Raw genomic sequence first — 26254 nt, 5'->3', positions numbered from 1 at the left:
CTTGGGATGCCTGAACATCAACCAGTACTGGGACCATTGGAGACTTGGGGTGCTTGCACATCAACCAGTACTGGGACCATTGGAGACTAGGGATGCCTGCACATCAACCAGTACTGGGACCATTGGAGACTTGGGATGCCTGAACATCAACCAGTACTGGGACCATTGGAGACTTGGGATGCCTGAACATCAACCAGTACTGGGACCATTGGAGACTAGGGATGCCTGAACATCAACCAGTACTGGGACCATTGGAGACTTGGGGTGCCTGAACATCAACCAGTACTGGGACCATTGGAGACTTGGGATGCCTGAACATCAACCAGTACTGGGACCATTGGAGACTTGGGATGCCTGAACATCAACCAGTACTGGGACCATTGGAGACTAGGGATGCCTGCACATCAACCAGTACTGGGACCATTGGAGACTTGGGATGCCTGAACATCAACCAGTACTGGGACCATTGGAGACTTGGGATGCCTGAACATCAACCAGTACTGGGACCATTGGAGACTAGGGATGCCTGAACATCAACCAGTACTGGGACCATTGGAGACTTGGGATGCCTGAACATCAACCAGTACTGGGACCATTGGAGACTTGGGGTGCTTGCACATCAACCAGTACTGGGACCATTGGAGACTTGGGATGCTTGCTTGAATGTCTTCGGGTCTGCATCTATAAAGGTCAAGTACAAAATGTAGGAAGTTAACAATCTGTGCCTTCCATTTAATTCAAAGTTTAACAAATGATAAACTAAGCAATAAGATGCAACAAACTACTACACATATGACTGTACCACACAGGCCAGTCCAATAGCCTACAGATGGAGAGGAACCTAACGCCTCAAACGGTACCAACCAATACTACTCACCCTACAAATGGGGCAGGTGTGGACCAGTGCTGCCATGGCATCAGTCAACAAGTTCAGCTTCGACTTGAGAGTGGAGCATGCGTTAGATAACGATTACCCCCAACCCCCCAATTGGTCATATTGACTTAAATCAGTGGTTCCCGACCCAGGGTCCGCGCACCCCCTTAGGGGGGCTGCCAGAGTTCACAGGGGGGGGGGGGCGAGATCTCATTTGAGGTCAAACATGCATAAAATGTTCCACTATAATTTAATTTTAAAATTAATACATTTTAAAATGTTATTAAAGATCATATGCTTATAATGCCAAGGCCAATCAAAAAAATAAGAATCATGTCAGAGAAACTTAAAAGCGGTAATTCCCCGGGAAAAGGTGTGCACGTCAATGACCTGCGCTCAATCAGTTTCAGCTAGCAGCTCGTTTTTCCTGCAGTCAGAGGATAACTATTTTATGAATAAAACATGTCTAAGAAACATAAAAGTGCTGATGACTCATCATCAAAAAAGAAAGTAAGGCTATATCTCAAAAGTTATCTTAACTTCGGTTTTATTGAAGGACAGGACTCGGCCAGAATGTGTCATTTGTGGCGAGAAGCTAGCTAATGGCAGCATGAAGCCAAGCAAAATGCAACGACACCAGGAAACAACATCAGGAGACTATTGGTGAAGGTCAGGATTTCTTTGAGCGGAAGAAGCAGTTGGCACTATCAAAAAGATCCACAGACATCAGAAAAGCATTTGAAAGAGCAGGCAGTGATTTACACAGAGCCACGGAGGCGTCATTTGAGTGTTCGCTATTATTTGCGAAGGCTAAAAAGCCGGCACAAAATTGGAGATCAGCTAATCAAACCCGCCAGCCTGAAAATTGTAGAGAGGCTGTGTGGCCCACAGGTGGTGGATAAAGTGAGAACCGTCCCACTCTGACAACACTGTCAAAGACAGAATTGATCGAATGGCTGGAGATTGTCAGAACCAGCTGCACGAGAATCTTAGGAATGTTCCCTTTGCCATTCAGTTGGATGAAACAACAACAGTGTCAGACGAATCCGTGCTCATCGTTTATGTGCAATATATTGACGGTGATGACTTGAAACAAGACATTCTTATGTCTACCAATCTAGCCACAACAACAGGTCATTCATTAAGGCTCGCCCTTCTAACAAGACTGTTTGCCCAGCTGTGTGAGGATGAAGCGCATCAAACACTGCTGTTACACACAGAGGTACGCTGGTTGTCACGTGGACAAGTGCTTGTGCGTTTTATGGAACTGCAGGAAAAAATAAAGGAATTCTTGCAAGATCACAATCGACCACTGTGCGGACAGCTGACTGATGCGTTTTGGATCAAAACGGCATACATAGCGGATACATTCACTCTCTACAATGAGACAAACATGCGGATGCAGGGTCCTGACTCAAACGGCATGCACTGCAAAGACGCTTTCGACGCTTTTGTGCGGAAACTGGAGAACTGAATTTCCACTGCTGATGAAACAGTCTGGTGGCACTGTGCCTGCGTCTTTACGCACTGAGTTTACCAGGCACATGAACGTGACAAATACTTATCAAAGGAATCGGGGGTGATGGACCCTTACATTTGCAGTCTCGAGGACGTGGAATACCTCGGCTGTGAAGATGAGCTTGTTGACTTTCAAGCCGATTCTCTGTCAAATAAATATTTCCAGGAGAACGGATACAAAAAGTTTTGGATTGTCAAAGGACACGCTGTTGCACCCAGACTGGCCAAACACGCAGCTACAAGGGTTATTCTACCATTCAGCACTACGTACCTGTCTGAGACGGCCTTCAGCGCGCTTGGAACAATAAAAACAAAAGCACGTAACAGGCTCTATGTCCACCAGGACTTTAGGTTGGCTGTCACTAGCATCACAACTGACATCTCATCCCTGGTCAGAGGTATGCAGGCCCAAGGTGGCCATTTAGTTGTTTTTAAGGAAGGAAAAAGTTATTGAATTGTATCTTGCTGTTTTGTTATTGTTATTTTTATAACACATACATTATAGCTGTGTCAAAACCAGTGTTCACATGATGTGCATGTGTGTATGCAACAAACTGCCCCGTTTCAGTGAATTAGGTCCCGTGTAGCTCAGTTTGTAGAGCATGGCATTTGCAACGCCAGGGTTGTGGGTTCGATTCACACGGGGGGACAGTATGAAAACATTTATGCACTCATTAACTGTAAGTCGCTATAATTTTTGCCAATAAAGATTTGGAATGAATCACATTATTTTGGTGTGTGTGTGTGGTGATGGTGGTGGGGGGCCTCAGCTTTTCTTAGATACAAGTAGGGGGGAGTCCAAGGAAAAAAGGTTGGGAACCACTGACTTAAATGATTGTACAGCTCCAGATCTGAATGGCAGGAGTATGTATAAGCTTTTGTTCCAGCCCATACCTGATTTACAAATCATAGCCTGTTGCCGTGATTCGGTATGTTGATTATTATAAGTCAGGTGTTTAGAGCTGGGCTGGGACAAAACCCTTCACACACTCCTGCTCTTCAGGACTTTCTGCAATGACTGAAACAGACCAAAGCAGGAGAATAGTGTTCCAGGTTGAAACGACTTACCTAGTTAAGAGATGATGAGACTCCGGCACACCCATTGGTTCTGGAATAGAGAAGGTGCAAATACGTCAATAACATGACATTAATTCTACCTCCAAAAACAAGCGTGTGAATACCAATTAATTTAAAGTCCACCATAGCAGGTATGACTAAATAAGGTTACATAACCTTCCCTACTAGCTATACTAATGATCTGCTGTCCAGAGGGTAACAGCAAACAGTTCAATGTCTTCCCGCAGTAAAGTAAGCACACTGACTCGAGAGGATGCTAATCTCTCAAACCTCTCAAAAAGCCAGAGTAAAATAATACAGCTAGCTAGGGTAGCTACAAGTCAAGTAGTACTTGAAGTAGGCGACCCACCCCACCCACAGACACAAGCATTATCAAGAACGCATAGCCCTAGCTTCACCATCTAACCACCTAGCAACCTAGACTGTAGTTTCTATGAATTTGTCAAGCATTTAAATGGCTAGACAAGTAGACGGCTAATGTTGCCATCTAGCCAGGCTAATGTTGCTAACCATGAGCTAGCCAGCTACATAAGACATTTTCAATTTTAAACTTGCCCAGACAGTTCACAGAATTGTCAATTTAAAGAACTTTAGCCAATTTATGAATTACTAAATTTTGCTAACATTAGATAGAGATTTTTACCTTTGCCTCAATTCGGCAGTCTCATCCAGATGTAAGTCGCTCTGGATAAGAGCGTCTGCTAAATGACGTAAATGTAATCGTCATGGACCTGGTGAGTGACGTGAAGCTTGAGACAGGCATTTGCAGTGCTGTATAATAGCCACATTAGCAACTAATTAAGCATTTCATTTTTGGGGGGTAAATACAGGCAAATATATTGATAAACATTACCTTGTCCGAGAGAGATATACACTTATCAAAATGTCACGCCAGGTTAAGCCTACACGAAACACAGCCCCCTAAAATTCACAATGGATAAAATGAATGGTGGAAAACCGATTTGGAATCATTTTCGTGTTTAACCGCTAGCTTTTATGACTCTTACTGTGGTAGACCATTTGCTCAGATTATTTTGGGGATGTCGCTTTCGCTTTAGTCAGTTTTTGTAGATTTTTCTTATGATTTCTTATTATGTATGGCCAATTGGGAGTCATTGAACATGTTTGGACTGCTGCCACCAAATGTCAGATTTAGCATTTTTTTTTAAAATGAAAATTGACACTAAATAGCATTGACGATGGTTAGTGTCTGTTTTGATTTTCCCTAGATCTTCTATTTGTGGAGATGATACTCACAACCTACCACCTAGCCCCCCTCCTTGTAACAACAGTTTACAGTAAACACGTCTTGAAATATAGGCTGAGCTGGCTTTAAAAAAAAAAAAAATGTGTCGCAATGAATTTGCCTCAATAGAAAACCCCACCCGTTCAGCATAAATCAACTGGGGGCTGCAGGGAAAAGCTCTGAGTGGGCCTGAGTGAAATAATGCAAAATAGAGTACCAGTGTCATATCCAGTTAAATTGTGCTTGTGTCTGGGTGTGTGGATGTCTGTCCGTCAGGCCATGTGTCTGGGTGTGTGGATGTTCTCCACAGAGCTGATTTACCTCTGTGAGAGGTGCTGCTAGGCAGATTAATTAGAGGCCACTAATGACACACTCTTTTGGCAGGTGGACAAGAAGCCTGCCGCAACACACCTCAGTGGTGTGAGTGTGTCTGAGTGAATGCTGCGACAAGTGTGTATCCTTTACCCAGGGTGAAGAGAATGGGAGGGGGGAGAGGGAGACTGAATGAGAAGGAGACTGAATGAGAAGGAGACTGAATGAGAAGGAGACTGAATGAGAAGGAGACTGAATGAGAAGGAGACTGAAGGAGAGGGAGACTGAAGGAGAGGGAGACTGAAGGAGAGGGAGACTGAAGGAGAGGAGGAGAGGGAGACTGAATGAGAGGGAGACTGAATGAGAGGGAGACTGAATGAGAGGGAGACTGAATGAGAGGGAGACTGAATGAGGGGGGGAGAGGGAGAATTAATGAGAGGGAGACTGAATGAGGGGGGAGAGGGAGACTGAATGAGAGGGGGGAGAGGGAGACTGAATGAGAGGGGGGAGAGGGAGACTGAATGAGAGGGGGGAGATGGAGACTGAATGAGAGGGAGAATGAATGAGAGGGGGGAGAGAGAGACTGAATGAGAGGGAGACAATGAGAGAGACTGGGGCGACAGAGACACAGTGATAGACCTATAGACAGAGAGACTGGGGCGACAGTGACACAGTGATAGACCTATAGAGAGAGAGACTGGGGCGACAGAGACACATTGATAGACCTATAGACAGAGAGACTGGGGCGACAGTGACACAGTGATAGACCTATAGAGAGAGAGACTGGGGCGACAGTGACACAGTGATAGACCTATAGAGAGAGAGACTGGGGCGACAGTGACACAGTGATAGACCTATAGAGAGAGAGACTGGGGCGACAGTGACACAGTGATAGACCTATAGAGAGAGAGACTGGGGCGACAGTGACACAGTGATAGACCTATAGAGAGAGAGACTGGGGCGACAGTGACACAGTGATAGACCTATAGAGAGAGAGACTGGGGCGACAGTGACACAGTGATAGACCTATAGAGAGAGAGACTGGGGCGACAGTGACACAGTGATAGACCTATAGAGAGAGAGACTGGGGCGACAGAGACACATTGATAGACCTATAGAGAGAGAGACTGGGGCGACAATGACACATTGATAGACCTATAGAGAGAGAGACTGGGGCGACAGTGACACAGTGATAGACCTATAGAGAGAGAGACTGGGGCGACAGTGACGCAGTGATAGACCTATAGAGAGAGAGACTGGGGCGACAGAGACACAGTGATAGACCTATAGAGAGAGAGACTGGGGCGACAGTGATAGACCTATAGAGAGAGAGACTGGGGCGACAGAGACACATTGATAGACCTATAGACAGAGAGACTGGGGCGACAGTGACACAGTGATAGACCTATAGAGAGAGAGACTGGGGCGACAGTGACGTAGTGATAGACCTATAGAGAGAGAGACTGGGGCGACAGTGACACAGTGATAGACCTATAGAGAGAGAGACTGGGGCGACAGTGACACAGTGATAGACCTATAGAGAGAGAGACTGGGGCGACAGAGACACAGTGATAGACCTATAGAGAGAGAGACTGGGGCGACAGAGACACAGTGATAGACCTATAGAGAGAGAGACTGGGGCGACAGAGACGTGGATTGAACATGACACAGGAGTCACTCCTCATCCTAACCACCGTCCTGATTGCTGCTGATGGAAGGAAGGCCATCAGCAGGCACACAATCATTCACTTACCCTCGGTGCACACACACACACACACACACACACAATAAGCGTATACACACACTCCCTGTCTACTTGCTCTTCACGCATGCACACACACCCTTCACTCACAGATACACCCTTGACTGCCTGTAACAAGCTACACACTAAAGTCCTATCAGTCCCACATGCTTGTACAGTGTAATATTCCATTGACTAAAAGTTTTTGTGTTCTGAAAACCGTTATAAATCCGTCCCAGATGCCTTTTTGTACAGACAGCATTCTGATTTGTTCTGTTCTTGTTTAGCTCCGCAAGCATTGTCTGTGAATTGAGTATTACCCCAACTAACTGACACATCTTATTTGAATATCTGACTTTCCTCCTCTCTGAGATGGGATAGGGCTGTAATGTCTACAGTTCACACTCTGCTCTGTGGCATGTTGGGATTTCTCCCCATCTTTTGCATATTAAGAGTCCATGAACTCTGCCCTCGGGACCACGGCGATCCTTCATTTTCCTCCACCCACCAACACCTTTGCATGTCAGCCCACTTCCTCCGCTGCAACCCCAAATAAACCCCCCAAACAAAATGATCAAAGGCGACCAGATTAGGTGCTAAATGCTGGGATGTGCTTAGAGGGAAGCGTTGAAGTCTCCCTTGAGCTTTGATGCGAAAATGTCAAGTCTAGAATTAAGTCACATTTTCACTCTCTTCTCCGTCCCACCCCCTCTCGTCTCCGTCCCACCCCCTCTCGTCTCCGTCCCTCCCACCCCCTCTCGTCTCCGTCCCACCCCCTCTCGTCTCCGTCCCACCCCCTCTCGTCTCCGTCCCACCCCCTCTCGTCTCCGTCCCACCCCCTCTCGTCTCCGTCCCACCCCCTCTCGTCTCCGTCCCACCCCCTCTCGTCTCCGTCCCACCCCCTCTCCTGTCCGTCCCACCCCCCTCTCATTAACAATAAACATTACTCACATGTATTCTTTGTGGGTTTGTGTAATCTGAGGGAAATATGTGTCTCTAATGTGGTCGTACATTTGGCAGGAGGTTAGGAAGTGCAGCTCAGTTTCCACCTCATTTAGTGGGCAGTGTGCACATAGCCTGTTTTCTCTTGAGAGCCAGGTCTGCCTACGGCGGCCTCTCTCAGTAGCAAGGCTATGCTCACTGAGTCTGTACATAGTCAAAGCTTTCCTTAAGTTTGGGTCAGTCACAGTGGTCAGGTATTCTGCCACTGTGTACTCTCTGTTTAGGGAAAGGTAGCATTCCAATTAGCTGTTTTTTGGTTGATTCTTTCCAGTGTGTCAAATGGTTCTCTTATTTTTTTTCTCATAATTTGGTTGGGTCTAATTGTGTTGCGGTCCTGGGCCTCTGTAGGGACTGTTTGTGTTTGTGAACAGAGCCCCAGAACCAGCTGGCTGGCTAGGTTCATCTCTGTAGGTAATGGCTTTGTTATGGAAGGTTTGGGCATCACTTTCCTTTAGGTGGTTGTAGAATTTAACCAGTCTTATTATTTGGTGGTTTACGTTGTACACTTACTATGTTTTCCAGAATTCTGCATGCAGAGTTTTAATTGGGTGTTTGTCCCATTTTGTGAGTTCTTGGTTGGTGAGTGGACCCCAGACCTCACAACCATAAAAGGCAATGGGTTCTAGAACTGATTGGAGTATTTTTTTGCAAGATCCTAATTGGGATGTCAATTATTGTTTTTTGGGGGTTGTGGGGGCAATGTGCCTAGCAAAGGTTAGGAAAACGGATTAACTGAATGCTACGCCGGCAAGTAGGAACATTCCAGCTACAGATGAGTGAATGATAATACCCAAACTGTCACCTGGGAGACAGCATGTAGTAAGGCAGGAGCTTTGTTTGTGATACTATGGTAAACCGTAACGGAAAATATGCTGCTTTCAAAGCTGATTTGCCTCCAAAACTTTATTCATTCAGTAATCTGTCTCACGTCTCTCCCTTAGATGATCTGTTACCTCAGCGAACTGACTCCGGCTGCCCTCATCTTGCCTCGTGAATGACGTCATTACTAGTTAAAGACAGCACACACTTTTATAAAATTGATTTCTGTGCAAATGTTGATCAGTACAATAAAATAAGTCCCAAATGAAGGGAAACAGATTGTCATCTGTCACTCAATGCATGCACACTCCTATTGAATATGCATTAATCTGAATAGGTCTAAGCTACATCCTGATTTACCCAGTTTATCAATAGAGATTTACCATTCAAATAAATGATTACCGTTATGTAGTTAGATTGGTAAAACGTCCAATTGATTGTATTATTGTATAGTTGATTGATTAATGCATACATGGCTGTCTGAAAATTGGATGTGAAAAATGCAATGATATTGAACTCAAAATATACCCAACGATTGAACAGACCAGTATCTGAGTTTATCTGTCTGGATCAAGTTCCATTCTGTGACATTGGTTAATATGCCTTCTTTTTTGTTGAAGCGGTATCGTTTTGGTATTGTGATGGTATTGAGAATCGTGATACTAAACCTGGTATCGGTATCAAAGTCAAAATTCTGGTACCGTGACAACACTCGAAAGTATACAATCCTGCCTTTGTGGTGCGATGCCTAAAATAAGCGCCAAATAGTGTTGTCTACCTGCAAGACCTCTGCTTGGTAGGGCTCCTATGTACAAGACGTGTTATTCAGAAAGTAGGAAGAGAGGGGATATCCTCTGGTGTGGTTTGAAGGTCATTTCTGCTGGGTTGAGTTTTCCAGTCAGCCAGTCATGCCTCTGAGAGAGATGTCTACAACGCATGGGGATAGGTTGTAATCATGTTCTCCAATCTGCAATGTAAATATGTTACAACAGACCACATACTCTCGTCTCCCCTGGAAAGAGGAACGGGCCAATATGTGAGCTATATCAGCCAATACTGTGAGCTGTGGCACAATAACCCAAGGTGTCTGAACGCTTGGTGGGAAATATGTCACCACTCAGTCGTTGTCTGAAGTAGACACATTTCCTGTTGCACTCCCTTCTTACTGTATTAAAAAGGGAGTGTTGCTCATTTACAATCCGCTAGTGACCAACACTCGATTCATATTCTTTGTGCTTGTCCCTGCTAAGCCCCCCAATACACTCCGAGACCCTTCGCCATGATCTAATTTCCGCTTCCTTTCCTATCCAGAGCTGCAGTTGAGGCAAACAAACATTTGCACATTGTATACTTCCTTAAAGCTGTTGGTGAAGCCTCGGTAACCTGCTCCCTGCCTCGGAGCCCAGGGGAGTCAGTCAACATCAGAGTGAAGAGCAGGGCGTCGGCAAGGAGTTTCTCTCAGTGCCCCCGGCCGGCCCCCTCTGCCTGCCGAGTTCCGATAACGCGGTAAACAAAGCCCCTTTAATGTCACTAAGCCTCCTTCCTGGGAGGCCCTCTGAAGTAGGGGCAGGGCGGATGGAGGTGGAAGGGGCGGCTGTGTGCGTGTCAATTCGCAGGGGTTTGAGTAAACTGAGATAAAAGTTGGGGGGAGAGAAACTGGCCGTGAAAGGTCCCAGTGTCTCTAATCTCCTAATGCCTTAAATGAGGAACGGGAATTGGCTGCTCAGAGAACGGGCCTCCGCTGAGAGAGGGAGCCGGCGGAGAGTTCTTGTCGAGTTTGCAAAATAAAGAAATTGTTTATGCATGCATTTCATTCAACAGATAAAGAACGAGACGCGGATGAGTTTGGGTCGGAACAGAGGTGGCGGGAAAGGTGTTCATATCCTGAACAGAGGTGGCGGGAAAGGTGTTCATATCCTGAACAGAGGTGGCGGGAAAGGGGTTCATATCCTGCATTTGTAATTTCAACAGTTAGTGCTGGTTATATTAAAGCACATTCTCTCCGGTGAATCAGAATTGATGCTGATTATATGGTTGGTTAGCCAGCCTGGCTGTTGAAGCTGCTCATATTCACCATGTTGTAACTAGATGTGCATAGTCTATTTATAGTACTGCCCTGTGGCCATAGCTACCCGTTGACAGCCATGTTTGATTGTTGAAATGGAAGAATTGTACAGACATGCACACAGACTCAAGACAAGCTGTCATTTTATAACGAGTCCTTGCATGCTAACCAAACTTACTCCAGTTAAGTGACTCTTTCTACCAAGGTCTTCATATGTCGAGTTCCTGGCAGGTCCACCTCTCCTCTGAAAGCTCAAACGTATTTGGCTTTGTATTGTTTTGTACATTCCAATGGCTTACGATTGGTGGTTATCCTTTTAACTGGCATCAGCCCCTCCGCTACAGGATAAAGACATGATCTAGTGTTTTCTGCAGGATAGAGATGATCTGGTCCACAGAGAACAATACGGGGTGATTAGAAAGGTTTGTTGCAACTTCGCATGGGGACAGTTCTTACTTCTGTTGAATTGCCAGTTTGAAATCCCCTGTTCATCAAAGCGTTACTTTTTCCTCTATTCTGTTGAATGCTTTGAGGCTGGTATTTCTGTCCCAGACGTTTGATTTAGCCCTGCGTTGGCTGACATTTTGAGCCTCCTGGAGTTTTCCTGGAGTAGAGAGCGTGGTGACGGCTCAGCCAGACATCGCCAAACATGGCTGCCGCCCACTACCCTCTTAAAAATAGATATATCCCCCCAGCCCCTTCACAACCCAATGTCCTTGAACCACTCCTATAACCACCCATATCATGTATGTCAAAGGCAGTGTATTTAAAGCCATTGGAAAAACTGTCTCAACTTTGGGAGAAGGAACAGTAGCATCCACTACCCCCCCCCCCCCCCCCCCCCCCGCTGTCCTGCCCCTTCTGGAAGTAATTACTGTCTTGTTCCAGTATTCAAATGAGCAATTTCCCTACTTTCCTGCAAGCCCCTGCCCTGTCATGTACAATCAGCATCAACATATTCATGGACAGGGAGAATTCACTTCTCCTTCCTATCTGCCTGAGAGCAGTTGCACAGAGATAAATAATAAAATGATATGTCCGTATCAGTATAGGAAGTCCTTTCATAACCAAGACTCTCCTCAGATGCGGATTAGAGGTGCTAGTGTAGGTTTTCTCTGGCTGTATCTTGACATCAACATATAGCAGGGTAATTGGCTGGTAATTTATAGTATTCCACATAAGCATTAATTGTGCCACTGGCTAGGGTTGGATTAACACTGAGCATATCTGACCTTTTATAGCCATATATCCATGCTGACAGACGGTGTGAAGAATGATCTCATCTCAGAAAGACATTAGCTCCGGCCAGTTGCGCTATTTCCTTCTGTTATGACCGTGAGTAAGCTTGGGCACACTAGCTAGCTGTAAAGGTTCTGCTTCACCCAGAGACCTTGCCCTCTGAGCATGTGCTTGTGATGTCAGACTGCTGGCTGATGGAGGAAAGCCCATGGCTGAGCGTGGGAAGAGACTGTGCCTGGGAGCTGGGTCCTCTTTTCTTATCTGCTTCCACCGTGATGCAGACTGACAGTTTGCTCCTCCTCTGCCTTCGATCCTTGCCAGATGCGCTACTGGGTGACCAAAGACAGGACAGGAGGACACGTGCCCCCCCATGCCTTGCCATCACACCACCCCCGCACCAATGTAGTGACCAGAGTTCACCAAACAGACGTTGGCCTAGCCTGCCCTCTTGTCTACCCGAGCTCCATAGTAACCGTAATGTCATGCACAGGGAAATGAAGGAAGGGCCTGTCTATGCAGAGGTTGGAAAAGTCATGGAACTCTTACTTCTCGGCTCGGCACTCTACATACGGTTAACATGCCCTGTTTACCATTCAACCACCAATTCTTCTGTTTTTAGTTTGCCGAAAAATTTGGGATTATTTCGACACATTGTTCCTTTATCCTCGTGGAAGCCAATTTTAAGTGGAGAGGATTACGGTAAATACGTTCCCTTTGGTACAAAACCACTCAGGAGTGAAAGGGCCTCCATAAGAAAAGTGTCAAGTAGATACTTCACCACTCCCAACATCCCCCATAATTCCCTATAGTTTCATTTCTATTTTCCTCTCAAGAAATATTTTTTTTTTTTCAGCTTGCTTTCTGGTGATCCCGATCTCAGTTTGGTGCCGTAATATTGGCTAGGCAGCAGGGTGCACTGCCGGGAACGCCAGGGACTCGTACCTGTGCACTTGAATTCCTTATGATTTTTCCTGGCCTAATATAAAAACAGCTTAATCTCACAATGTTCAACTATTGTCTGGAATCTGCTGTCATGGCAACAATGAGCCGATATCACGTTGAGCCCTGTGGTTTCCCATGGAATGAAAGCTCTGAGGGATCAACAAAATCAAACAAGTGTTTGAACATTTTATTATTCAGATTATAAGTATCACATGCATGGCCTAAAACTAACATTTTGGTCCACCAGCCACTGTGGCAGGTAGATAATATCAAGCTAATCTGCCAGCCGCTCATAATTATTATTTTTTAGTGGCCAATACATTTATTCGCCATAATTACACCAAAAACCACAAACATTTTCACGGTTTTGTTTTTCCAGGTTTTGGGTTTCCCCGTTTTTTTTATTTTTCTGCTTTCCCGTTCCCACTTTTTTTATTATTCATTTAATTTTTATTTTGGGTATTTTACCCCGTTTTTTTCTCCCCAATTCCGTGGTATCCAATTGTATCTTGTCCCATCGCTGCAACCGTACGGACACAGGAGAGGCGAAGGTCAAGAGTCGTGCGTCCTCCGAAACACAACCCAACCGAGCCGCACTGCTTCTTGACACTGTGCCCACTTAACCCGGAAGCCAGCCACACCAATGTGTCGGAGGAAGCACCGTACACCTGGCGACCGTCAACGTGCACTGCACCTGGCCCACCACAGGAATCGCTTGTGCGCGATGGGACAAGAACATCCCTGCCGGCCAAACCCTCCCCCAACCTGGACGACACTGTGCCAATTGTGCGCTGCCCCATGGGTCTCCCGGTCGCGGCCGGCTGCGACAGCGCCTGGACTCTAACCAGGATCTCTAGTGGCACAGCTAGCATTGCGATGCAGTGCCTTAGACCACTGCACCACTCGGGAGGTCCCTCTCCCACTTTTCTAACAGAATGTTCAATTGTGTTTGCTTTTTCTAAGTGCTGAGACCACTTTTTATTTCTGGGGGGAAAATATATTGGAGGGTATAGTTGCCCATTCAATTCAGTTGCGCACCTCAAGAGACGGGTGTTTTGGGTAGCGGTGTTTCTGTGCTGCATGCACGATAGTAGAGTTTGCAAAACAAATCACCACAGGTTAATACAAATCACCGTGATCTCATTCTGCCAGGTAAGCTTACTTTGCAGTTAACATTTTAATTCAGAAGGTTTTATGGGAAAGCCTTTAGAAATGACTGTTTCGGCAGCACCAACTGGCTACACAAAGTGGTAGACAAAGGCATTCCCATGCCGTTACTTCAGAAAGTTGCAAGAAATACAAATGACTGATGCATTCTTTAATATTCTTTACATGTGGGCTAAGGAATTGAAGAAAAAAAACTGCTCCCAAATGCTGTGTGACCAACCGCCAACGTGGCTTGTGAAATATTTAAATTTTAGTTATTTAGCAGACGAGCGACTTATCGTCGTGAGTGCGTACATTTTCGTACTAGTCCCCCGTGGGAATCAAACCCACAACCCTGGCGTTGCAAGCGCCATGCTCTACCAACTGAGACACACAGAACCCCCGTAGACATCTTTTCTGCCAATGCCAAAATATATCCGCATTTGGAGGGTGGCGGGTATTCATTTTTAGGCCCTGATCACATGTGATTAAGATAAGAAGGCTATCACAGGACAATGATTCATAGTGTGCAAGTAGTTGTAGTTTCATTTTCATTGTGGCCTGATTATCTACACTGCGGTGTGCATGTGAAATACTCTTTCTACCTGTATAATAATCTATTCTTCCATCTCTCTGCAGTATAACTTTGTGGGCAGAATCCTGGGGCCTCGTGGACTCACCGCCAAGCAGCTGGAAGCAGAAACTGGATGCAAAATCATGGTGCGAGGCAAGAGCTCCATGAGAGACAGAAAGAAGGTGAGCTCATTGGTTTATTTGATATTTCTACCCCGCCCCTTTTTTCACTCAATTTTTCACCAAAACAAAAGGCTCCGATTTTAAGACCCGCTTCTAATCGCCTCGTAGTAAAACGTCCATTTTGATTTCTTACTACGTGTGGAGAACTACAAATTTTACTATAGCCTTACCAGATAACAGTGCAACATACAAACAACCTACTTAAAGTGTAAGAAACGCATGACTCTAGGTTATGGAAAGGCTGCTCAGTGGAAAGTGGCCGGGGTAAGCTCGGGCCAGGTGATGGCTCTTTTCTTGGCTTGGCCGCGGTGCTGTGTTGATTTCTGAAAGGGCACAGACATCACGGTGGCGGCAGTCAAAGATGGCCGCCTGCATCATCATCTCAGAATCCCTGGATGTACGATGGCGACCCAACTAGAGGAAGGGTCAAACATAACATTGGACTGATCAATGAGAGCATATAGCTGATCTATCCACAGTGGAATCTGTCACTTTTCACTTTTCCTCATTATAGATAGTCATAGATATTTCAGAGATATTTTTAAAGCAAATGCCAGCCATTTCTGAGACACCTTTCAAAACATATGCAGGTGCTTTCAAAGCACTGCTTTGACAATGCGACATCACATTATTTCGAAGCCAAACGTGCTCATTTACGTTTTAGTCATTTAGCAGACGCCCTTATCCAGAGAGACTTACAGGAGCAATTAGGGTTAGGTGCCTTGCTCAAGGGCAGATCAACAGATTTTCCACCTAGTCAGGTTGGGTATTTGAACCAGCAACCTTTTTGTTACTGGCCCAACACTCTTAACCGCTAGGCTACCTGCGGTTCTCCCCCCACTCTTCCTCTCCCCCCTCAGTGTAGTTAATGTCAGGCAGCAGATATCCATTCCAGTTTATTTGCATAAGTAAGGTGGGGGAAATGTACTTTATCCCCTCCACAAGGGACCCCCTGCCTGCCTGGAGGCGCGGCTGCTTCCCTGGAAGAGAGGCAGCAACAGAAAGCAACAACGGTGGAGATTCCCACTGGAGCCTCAATCCTAGAAGCGCCGGTTTATAGCTCTAAGGGTGGATTCTCTCTTCTCTCTTTCTTTACTACCACTGTCATTCTTGGCTTCTTTTTTTGTATTTCTATTCATGTCCTTTTGGAGTCTGTTCATTATCACAGCACTGGTTAGGTTTTTTGCTTGTTCTGTCTTTTAGAATTCGATTAAGTGAGCGTTAGGTTTCATACACCTAATTTAGAAGCATGGCTCGCCCCAAAGATGGCTCCTCTCGGCTCATTTAATTTATCTCTGATTACTTTTATAATCTTAAGGCTTGATGACCCAGGGTATCTTATTTTCCTTCATTTGTCTCTCTATGGCCCTTAGACCTGTCCAACGCTCGCTGCAATTACAGGCCTATAAACGGTCCAGCAGTTTTAACTGCTTCTAATAAATATGAGTCTGGAAAAGACGAGGACGATGCTTTTAAGAGCATGTCATATAAAAAGGGGAATAACAAAAGATTCAAAATATAGATTGTGCCGCCTCGTTTAAGAGAGAATTTCGGAGGCAGAAATGTACAGGCTCACCCAGGGCTGGGGTAGGTGTGGAAGGCGGCGGGGGCGTTACTGCAGATAAGAATGGGTTCTCAATCAACTTACCTGGTCAAATAAGTCTTAATAAACAAATATGAATCAATGAAACCTCCCCCACCTCTCATTGTCACCCCCAGCACTGAAGCCAACAGTACCACTCAGGAGAGAGTTCCTACCACATAACCAGGGATCCCTTTGTCTCTCTTCCTCTCCTCGGTCAGTCAGTCTTTCGTTTCCCCTCCCTGAACCTCCTGGTGTTCTCCCAGACTTCCCTGGAAACAGAGGGGCGGGGCGGGGGGGTATAATGCAGTCTTTTTATTCAGGAGCCACTGTTTTCCGGCTCTCAATAATTCAGTTTGCAGCTCCCTCCAGGGTCTTGCCCAGCCCGCCAGTGGCTGGAGCAGTGGAGCGACAGGGAGAGGGGGAGTAGGAAGAGTGGGAGGTATGTGATAAATGGACTCCCCAGTATGGAGAACTAGGCAGACTGGGGATTTGACGTGAGACAAATGGAGTCGTGGCTGCAGGGGACGGGAGCCCCAAGGACGCCGCTGGGCTGTTGGTGGCAGGTGGTCTCTGTGGCTTATAGAGCTGTGGCTTATTCAAGGAACTTCTGTTCTGGTGGATGCCTGTGTCACATGTACTGTGTGTAACCTTGAATGGGAGGTGTCTAATGGCATACATAGACTATTTGGCTATACACATACAGTGAGGGGGGAAAAAGTATTTGATCCCCTGCTGATTTTGTACGTTTGCCCACTGACAAAGACATGATCAGTCTATAATTTTAATGGTAGGTTTATTTGAACAGTGAGAGACAGAATAACAACAAAAAAATCCAGAAAAACGCATGTCAAAAATGTTATAAATTGATTTGCATTTTAATGAGGGAAATAAGTATTTGACCCCTCTGCAAAACATGACTTAGTACTTGGTGGCAAAACCCTTGTTGGCAATCACAGAGGTCAGACGTTTCTTGTATTTGGCCACCAGGTTTGCACACATTTCAGGAGGGATTTTGTTCCACTCCTCTTTGCAGATCTTCTCCAAGTCATTAAGGTTTCGAGGCTGACGTTTGGCAACTCGAACCTTCAGCTCCCTCCACAGATTTTCTATGGGATTAAGGTCTGGAGACTGGCTAGGCCACTCCAGGACCTTAATGTGCTTCTTCTTGAGCCACTCCTTTGTTGCCTTGGCTGTGTGTTTTGGGTCATTGTCATGCTGGAATACCAATCCACGACCCATTTTCAATGCCCTGGCTGAGGGAAGGAGGTTCTCACCCAAGATTTGACGGCACATGGCCCCGTCCATCGTTCCTTTGATGCGGTGAAGTTGTCCTGTCCCCTTAGCAGAAAAACACCCCCAAAGCATAATGTTTCCACCTCCATGTTTGGCGGTGGGGATGGTGTTCTTGGGTTCATAGGCAGCATTCCTCCTCCTCCAAACACGGCGAGTTGAGTTGATGCCAAAGAGCTTGATTTTGGTCTCATCTGACCACAACACTTTCATTCAGATGTTTATTGGCAAACTTCAGACGGCCCTGTATATGTGCTTTCCTGAGCAGGGGGACCTTGCGGGCGCTGCAGGATTTCAGTCCTTCACGGCGTAGTGTGTTACCAATTGTTTTCTTGGTGACTATGGTCCCAGCTGCCTTAAGATCATTGACAAGATCCTCCCGTGTAGTTCTGGCCTGATTTCTCACTGTTCTCATGATCATTGCAACTTCACGAGGTGAGATCTTGCATGGAGCCCCAGGCCGAGGGAGATTGACAGTTCTTTTGTGTTTCTTCCATTTGCAAATAATCGCACCAACTATTGTCACCTTCTCACCAAGCTGCTTGGCGAAGATCTTGTAGTCCATTCCAGCCTTGTGTAGGTCTACAATCTTGTCCCTGACATCCTTGGAGAGCTCTTTGGTCTTGGCCATGTTGGAGAGTTTGGAATCTGATTGATTGATTGCTTCTGTGGACAGGTGTCTTTTATACAGGTAACAAGATGAGATTAGGAGCACTCCCTTTAAGAGTGTGCTCCTAATCTCAGCTCGTTACCTGTATAAAAGACACCTGGGAGCCAGAAATCTTTCTGATTGAGAGGGGGTCAAATACTTATTTCCCTCATTAAAATGCAAATCAATTGATAACATTTTTGACATGCATTTTTCTGGATTTTGTTGTTGTTATTCTGTCTCTCACTCTTCAAATAAACCTACCATTAAAATTATAGACTGATCATGTCTTTGTCAGTGGGCAAACGTACAAAATCAGCAGGGGATCAAATACTTTTTTCCCTCACTGTAGGTCAGCGTCTATTTAAAGGTGTTCAAACAACTATTAAGTAAAAGATCACAAAAATGCAGTCAAGTCAATTAGAAGTTTGAGGCTGCACATATTGACTCCAGCCCCATTTCCCCCCCATGGGCCTTGAGCGTTGTTAGAAAGAGGACCGATTTTAGGTAATTGTTCACTTGATAACCTGTACCTTTAAAAAAAAAAAAAAGGCAATGCAAAGTTTAATGGCCGTTCTCAATAACGAGGCACCTCTCATAATGTGAACAGTCAGTCATCTTAAGTCACCGCTCTGTTCCCTCCACATCACCATCATTGATGTGACAGAGCAGATAGAATAGGAGCAGACGGGAGACAAACACAGGATAATAACTTGTCCCTGGGATGACGCCTCCCGAGTGGCGCAGTGGTCTATGGCCCTGCATCGCAGTGCTAGCTGTGCCACTAGAGATCCTGGTTCGAATCCAGGCTCTGTCGTAGCCGGCCGCGACCGGGAGACCCATGGGGCGGCGCATAATTGGCCCTGCGTCGTCCAGGGTAGGGGAGGGAATGGCCGGCAGGGATGTAGCTCAGTTTGTAGAGCATGGCGTTTGCAACGCCAATTCCCACGGCGGGCCAGTATGAAAAATAAAATAATGTATGCACTCACTAACTGTAAGTCCCTCTGGATAAGAGCGTCTGCTAAATTTACATTTTACATTACATTTTAGTCATTTAGCAGACGCTCTTATCCAGAGCGACTTACAGGAGCAATTAGGGTTAAGTGCCTTGCTCAAGGGCACATCGACAGATTTTTCACCTAGTCGGCTCGGGGATTAGAACCAGCGAGCTTTCGGTTACTGGCACAACGCTCTTAACCACTAAGCTACCTTACTTAAATGTAAATGTAAAATGACGCTTCATCCTCTGATCAAACGAGGCCTAAATCAGGGAGGGACTCCACAGCAAATACATGTGGAAAAAAGAGGCTGGAGACCATGTGTTCATGCTACTATGATCACAGCCCAACTCCTGAAGAACTCCCTTTTGAAGGTGGTTATGAAAACAGCAGCTCTTTCTGTGTAATTTTTTAAAATTGGTTTTCAGGGCTTAGTTTGTCGTTTCCTCTAACCAGGTCTTCATATGCGGCTCACTGCAATGCAACACCTCATCACAGAAAGGGCAAAGTCACCACAGAATCTGCAAGTGAAGTGTGAGTTCCAAGTTGAATGAACCGTCAGTGCAAGGCCCAGAATTTCAACGTCTTGTGCCAGCTCGGATTGGTTCAGCTCTCTAGATTTACTGCTCAAGCTATCAACTGGATTGGCAATTGATAGGTTTGATTGCACATTTGGCACAACAAGCTTTTACATTTTAGTCATTTAGCAGACGCTCTTATCCAGAGCGACTTAGTTAGTGCATTCATCTTAAGATAGCTAGGTGGGACAACCACATATCACAGTCATAGTAAATATATATATATATATATAATAGAATTATTGTAAAATTAACTCTGTCCATAAGGTGTAGATAGTAAGTATAGACCGGAAGTAGAGGCCTGGGCATTGTTGTTCACTCATTTACTCCAAGTAGGGAAAGGATGGTGGGGTTGAAAAGTAATAAAGGGGAGTATATATATAAAAAATAAAAATAAACATGGGGGATTGGAAGTGATGCAGACAATTACATTGATTGAAGATACAATCTATCTGCAATATTAAGCTGATCCATTCCCCCCCCCCCCCCCAAAAAAAAAAAAAAAAAAAAAAAAATAGGGCAACACTCAAATGCCAATGTTTAGTTCACAAAATGGTGAGAGGGGGGAGGGGGGGGGGGTTGCTTTGGGATTATTTAAAATACTATTTGAAGAGGTAGGGTTTGAGATGTTTTTGGAAGATGGCCAGGGAATCTGTGGTCTTAGCTTCAGGGGGTAGCTGGTTCCGCCATTGCTGCTCCATAGGTAAGTACCATGGTCTTGTAGTGGATGCGAGCTTCGACTGAAAGCGTGTGCAGAGGAGCGGGGTGACATGGGAGAACTTGGGAAGGTTGAACACCAGGCGGGCTACAGTGTTCTGGATAAGTTGCTGGGGTTTGATGGCACAATTGGGGAGCTCAACCAACAGTGAGTTGCAGTAGTCCAGATGGGAGATGACAAGTGCCTGGATTAGGACCTGCACCGCTTCTTGTGTGAGGTAGGGTCGTTCTCTACGGATGTTGTAGAGCATGAACCTGCAGGAGCGAGTCACTGCTTTGATGTTGGCAGAGAACGACAGGGTGTTGTCCAGAGTCACGCCAAAGGTTCTTTGCACTCTGGGAGTTGTCAACCGTGATGGAGAGGTCTTGGAGCGGGCAGGCCTTCCCAAGGAGGAAGAGATACTCAGTCTTGTTGTGCTTGAGGTGGTGAGCCGACATCCAAGCTGAGATATCTGCCAGGCACGCAGCGATGCGTGTAGCCACCTGGGTGTCAGAAGGGGTGAATGAGAAAAGTCGTTGAGTGTCATCCGCATAACAATGATAGGACAGACCATGTGGTGAAATGACTGCGCCGAGTGACTTGGTGTATACCGAGATGAGGAGAGGGCCTAGAACAGAGCCCTGGTGGACACCAGTAGGGAGAGTATGTGGTGCAGTCACAGATCCTCTCCACGTCACCTGGTAGGAACGGCCTGCCAGGTAGGATGCAATCCAATAGTGTGCAGAGCCTGAGATGCCCAGCCCTGAAAGGGTGGCGAGGAGGATCTGAATGGTTCACGGTGTCAAGTGTTTGCTTCTTGAGGAGGGGAGCAACTTATGCCATTTTGAAATCAAAGGGGAGACAGCCAGTGGTCAGGGATGAGCTGACGAGGGAAGTGAGGAATGGGAGAAGGTCTCCAGAGGTCTGTAGAAGGGAGGAGGAGGGGACTTGGATTGCCGTTCAGCATTTTAGAGGTGATATGTCTTGATTTAACCAATGCTTTCTTATGCTTTATGAAGCTTTTATAAAAGCTTTTAGACTAATGAGAAAAGCAGAAATGTCTACAGATAGTTCCTCTAGTGCTCTTCTTGGAATAGATGGAGGTGAAATCCAGAAACGCTTGGACATGGCAAGAGCATTTGGGACTGTTGCGATATTTATTAGACCTTCAACCTTTAGTTCCCCCTTTTTAGTTCCTTCTGACAGGTATTTAAGAGACCTCTAAACTTTTAAGTATAGCTCCTTTGTTCCGGGCATAGCTAGCCTTACCTTACTTAACCTGTCATGCCCTCTGTTGCCCCCAAGTCCCATCACCCGTGGCTAAGAGGTGCTATTGAGGAACCCTTGGGAAATGGGCGAGCTAGAGGCACGGCTGGCTACAACAGTCGCTTAGTTGTGAAATTTGCATTCCGACACCGTGTTGATATAAATAGTATTTTTAGACTCGCCCAGGTGAATAAGTCACCAGCTGACCACACCAGCTACCCCTGTCGAGGGCTATGGAACTTTCCTCTTCCAATAAAACAAACCAGAAGGGACGAGTCAAATGTTTGGCGTCTTCAGTGTTAAGAGCATAACCTTGGTCTAGGATTTATTGAGCTCAAGTTTAGACGGGAGATTCAGGGCGCCACACAAGCAAGTCATTGCCTTTTATAGACGTTGTCATAATGTTCATATTTTGGCAAACTCCATTACTTGGCAGTCTGTCTCTCAGCTGGTTTCAGCTGTCTCTCTGTTTAGTGTTCATTCACTCCCCATCTCCTCTCTCTCGCAGTCACACACACACACACACACCTAAAAATGACAGTTAGCTCGTGTCCATCCCTCAACAAACTGTTGACTCACCATCACCATGACTCGACAATAGGCCACAAGCAAACAGCCCATTGTGAAATCATTTTGGCTTCTGCCAGTTTAAAAATATGCCCTGCTCCCCATGTGGAAAAGGTAAACACGAGAGAGGAATAATGAACTTAATTTTCCCACTGTGTTCGTGTGAGACGGCGGAGTGTGGCAAAGAGCAGTATCATGGCAACGGCTCGCTCTCAGCAGAGGAGGCGGGCGATCGGCAGCATGCCATCTCCACTCTGGCTTGGCGCGGCGTATTAGTAAACGTTCATAGTCACAAAGGCTTAGAGGAAATGGTGAGCTAAGACCCCCCTACACACACACACAATGGTAAGCTGCCATACCGGTGTGACCCAAAGCTTTTTAGAGCTCTTTGTGCGGCGCAGCGCTGTCAGCAAACGTCTCAAAAGAACCAGGTAAATTGGGAGAGTGTGTCAGAATTGAGTGTGCAGGTTTTTTTTAAAGATAGGTATGTGGGGGGTTTTAAAGCTAGGTGTGAAGACTTGCATATTGAATTGACCTATTCCTTTTCCTCACTCGCAGCCTCGCCAGTCTAACGCAGTTTAAGGCCCGCCGTGAGTAGTACTGCCATGAGTCTAACGCTGGGCCCCATTGTGTTCAGATTGAAATGGCCCTCTTAAGCTTCCACGCGGCTTGATCATCAGCTTGTGAATAAAGCCTGTCCTTCCTTTTTGAGGAGCACCACTGTCACAATTTAACACCTCGAAGTGCTTCGCGTCCCCCTTTTCAGAGTGAGGTAAACGGCTCTCTCAGGGGCCCATTGTTACCTGGGCCCAATTGTCCTGTCTCACCCACCCACCATGTCAGTGTGTCGACAGCACTGTAGGTCTCCTCTGAAAAGGTTGGTCAGATTAAAACCCTGCGGCCCTCTGATGTACATACATTCTCCTCAGATTTTGAATTGCTATAGGAATAGCTGTCACCCTTTTGATGTGGGGCTCTAATAAAGCAGTATGTCCTTTCAAAGTTGAAGCCAGATTTCTAAAGGGCCTTGGCCTGTCACGCTGCTGCCCCCCATCCACTCAAATCTCTCTATTCTCTCGCTTCTTGTCTTTCGCAGGAGGAGCAGAACAGAGGCAAGCCCAACTGGGAACATCTGAACGAGGAGCTGCACGTCCTGATCACGGTGGAGGACACACAGACGCGCTCCGAGATGAAGATGAAGAGAGCCTTAGAGGAGGTCAAGAAGCTCCTGGTGCCTGCGGTGAGTAGTACTGCCATGAGGGTTAGTCAGTTTAAGGCCCGCAGTGAGTAGTACTGCCATGAGGGTTAGTCAGTTTAAGGCCCGCAGTGAGTAGTACTGCCATGAGGGTTAGTCAGTTTAAGGCCCGCAGTGAGTAGTACTGCCATGAGGGTTAGTCAGTTTAAGGCCCGCAGTGAGTAGTACTGCCATGAGGGTTAGTCAGTTTGGTGCCCGCGGTGAGTAGTACTGCCATGAGGGTTAGTCAGTTTAAGGCCCGCAGTGAGTAGTACTGCCATGAGGGTTAGTCAGTTTGGTGCCCGCGGTGAGTAGTACTGCCATGAGGGTTAGTCAGTTTGGTGCCCGCAGTGAGTAGTACTGCCATGAGGGTTAGTCAGTTTGGTGCCCGCGATGAGTAGTACTGCCATGAGGGTTAGTCAGTTTAGTTTGGTGCCCGCGGTGAGTAGTACTGCCATGAGGGTTAGTCAGTTTGGTGCCCGCGGTGAGTAGTACTGCCATGAGGGTTAGTCAGTTTGGTGCCCGCGGTGAGTAGTACTGCCATGAGGGTTAGTCAGTTTGGTGCCCGCGGTGAGTAGTACTGCCATGAGGGTTAGTAATGGGCAATTGTCCTGATTTATCCTATTTATTTTGTTATTTTCCGTGATAGGGAAAAAATATATTTTTGGGTGCCAGCGGGCATCTTTCAATTAAGTGAGATTTTGTGTGGTCTAAATAAGTCAACTGGCTAGTTAGCCTATCTGTAAAGAGAAGGGCGGGCTGTACATTGATCCTGCTGCTCTGATTGGATATAGCGAAGCTGTATTTCTCCTTCTACTCACTTAGCTTCATAATTTCACCTGCTCACTTCTCCTCACATGTTTCAGTGTGATCATATAGATTGCTGTCTCCTGTTAGCCTGCTACTACGATAAATCAAATGGCGAGGACGTTTGCTAGCAAAGTATCTAACAAGCGGGGCGAGGGTAAGGGAAAAGGGGAAAACGCTGATGTGCGTTCTGACTGAGTGACCACAAACTTGTCTTCCCACAGCAAGTTGAAGAGACAGATACACCCTCTGCTCCTAATCTGCAGCTTTTCTGGTCTATAAACCGGCAGGGAGATGGGCTATTTTGCCAACATCTACTTAGGCATATTAAAACGCTTTTGTGTTTTCCGATCATGAGAATCATCCGATCAGACTATCAACTGCCAATTTACGGTTATGATTACAAATATGAGTATGGCCAGGTCGGCACTCCCCTAGTCTGTGTTACAGTGGGGTAGCTGTAAACATGAACACAAGCAGGCTATCACGATAAGCCAACATTTCAGTTTGTTCAGTTTGCCTGGAGAAAGGACTAGAACAAGGCATGTCACTTTCATCCTCAACCCAGTGGAAAAAACAGACAGCAGTATGCCCCCTGTGAGAGTGTGAGCGCCATATTTCCCCTGCGTTCACTTCCTCACATGATGCCGGAGATGGCCATCAGGAGGCATGGACTGCGCAGCCGCAGTGCCCGGTTGCCCGCGGCGAACAGACCGGCCGGACAGCTGCACCTCCGGATCCCCTGTCAGGAAGCGAGGTGGAGGGGGTGCTGACCCGCGGAAACTGGGCCAAGGCTCAGCAGGCCAAGCCGCCACCCTTTCGTAAACGGGTTTATTTCAGGGGATGGACGGGGGCCATCAGGGGCCCATCACGTCACCACGCAGGGACCCCCGGCACAGTTTGGTTACACTCTCTCCCAGAGCCCTGGCATCACTAGAATGGTTTCAGTCCATTGGCAACAGAGAGAATAAAGCCTCAGCTCAATTCCTTTCTCCCTTGTTTTGAGATGAATCCTCAATCCTCCATCATTCCCATTTCTCTTTGTTGCTGTTTATGAGCGAGGGAGAATTTCAACCTCTCACGGCGTACGACACCAGAGGTTGAAGCAGCGATGGCGGCGAGTGACTGTACTGTCTGTGTGGATGACGCAGCATGAGTCACTGTCAGCCAGGGTGGGCGGGAGATGAATAAACATGCATGTACACCGCTCATCCCTCGCTTCCCCTCTGAAGTAATCAGCCGCAAAGAGCCACGCTTATAGTCAAGCTGAGTGTCACCAGAAATAGAATTCTTCCGTAAATATATCTTACGTTATGCTGTCATGCGTAAGCTCACTTTGATGTCAAGTGAGGAGAGCAGTAATGGAGGTTTTCCCTCTACCTTTTATCACAGGAAAGTTTAGTTAATGATCCGTTCTAGTAATTCAAAAGTAATTTCCCTATTATACAACCCTCGCTGGCGTTGTGCCAGTTCGTATCAGCACAGCGACAAGCCCCTTCCATTTCTATGTAGGGCTAAAAAATACCGTTCAGAAGCTGCCGTGAAGCTGCCTAGTTTGTTGTTGGCTAAGTGGAGTATCTCTACTATTACTCGTGATAGTCCTTTGTGGCTTCCCAGAATGGAGGCTCATTGGGGTTTATCTCCCCATTAAGTCCCCCAGGGGCTCTCTCTCTCTTCTCTCTCCTCTCTAGTGTTGTCATTGTCACCGTGGGTGGGTGGGCAGCCCGGGCTGGCAGTAATGCCCTTTAACGTGCTAAACTAAATTGGATTAAAGCTGTGGCAATGTCTACCCAGCAACACACTTTTTAATGAAGGGCATCTTCTCTGCATTTGGCAGCGTGAAAGT

At 46.4% G+C, this 26254-nt stretch overlaps 1 protein-coding gene across 3 annotated transcripts in view; it reads left to right on the top strand.

Moving 5' to 3' along the window:
* LOC311146054 (protein quaking-A-like) overlaps positions 1–26254 on the top strand; it is a 101309-nt gene that overhangs the window by 42160 nt on the left and 32895 nt on the right. For all 3 annotated transcript variants that reach the window (XM_084182513.1, XM_084182514.1, XM_084182512.1), the window contains exons 3-4: positions 14621–14737; positions 23464–23607. In XM_084182513.1, coding sequence (XP_084038639.1) covers positions 14621–14737; positions 23464–23607 — 261 coding nt within the window. The remainder of the gene's footprint in view (positions 1–14620; positions 14738–23463; positions 23608–26254) is intronic.

Source organism: Coregonus lavaretus (assembly GCF_964263955.1).
Source record: "Coregonus lavaretus genome assembly, chromosome: 18".
In the NCBI taxonomy this organism is placed as follows: Eukaryota; Metazoa; Chordata; class Actinopteri; order Salmoniformes; family Salmonidae; genus Coregonus; species Coregonus lavaretus.
Note: the sequence above shows the minus strand (reverse complement) of the source record. Positions and strands in the feature narration are given on the sequence as shown.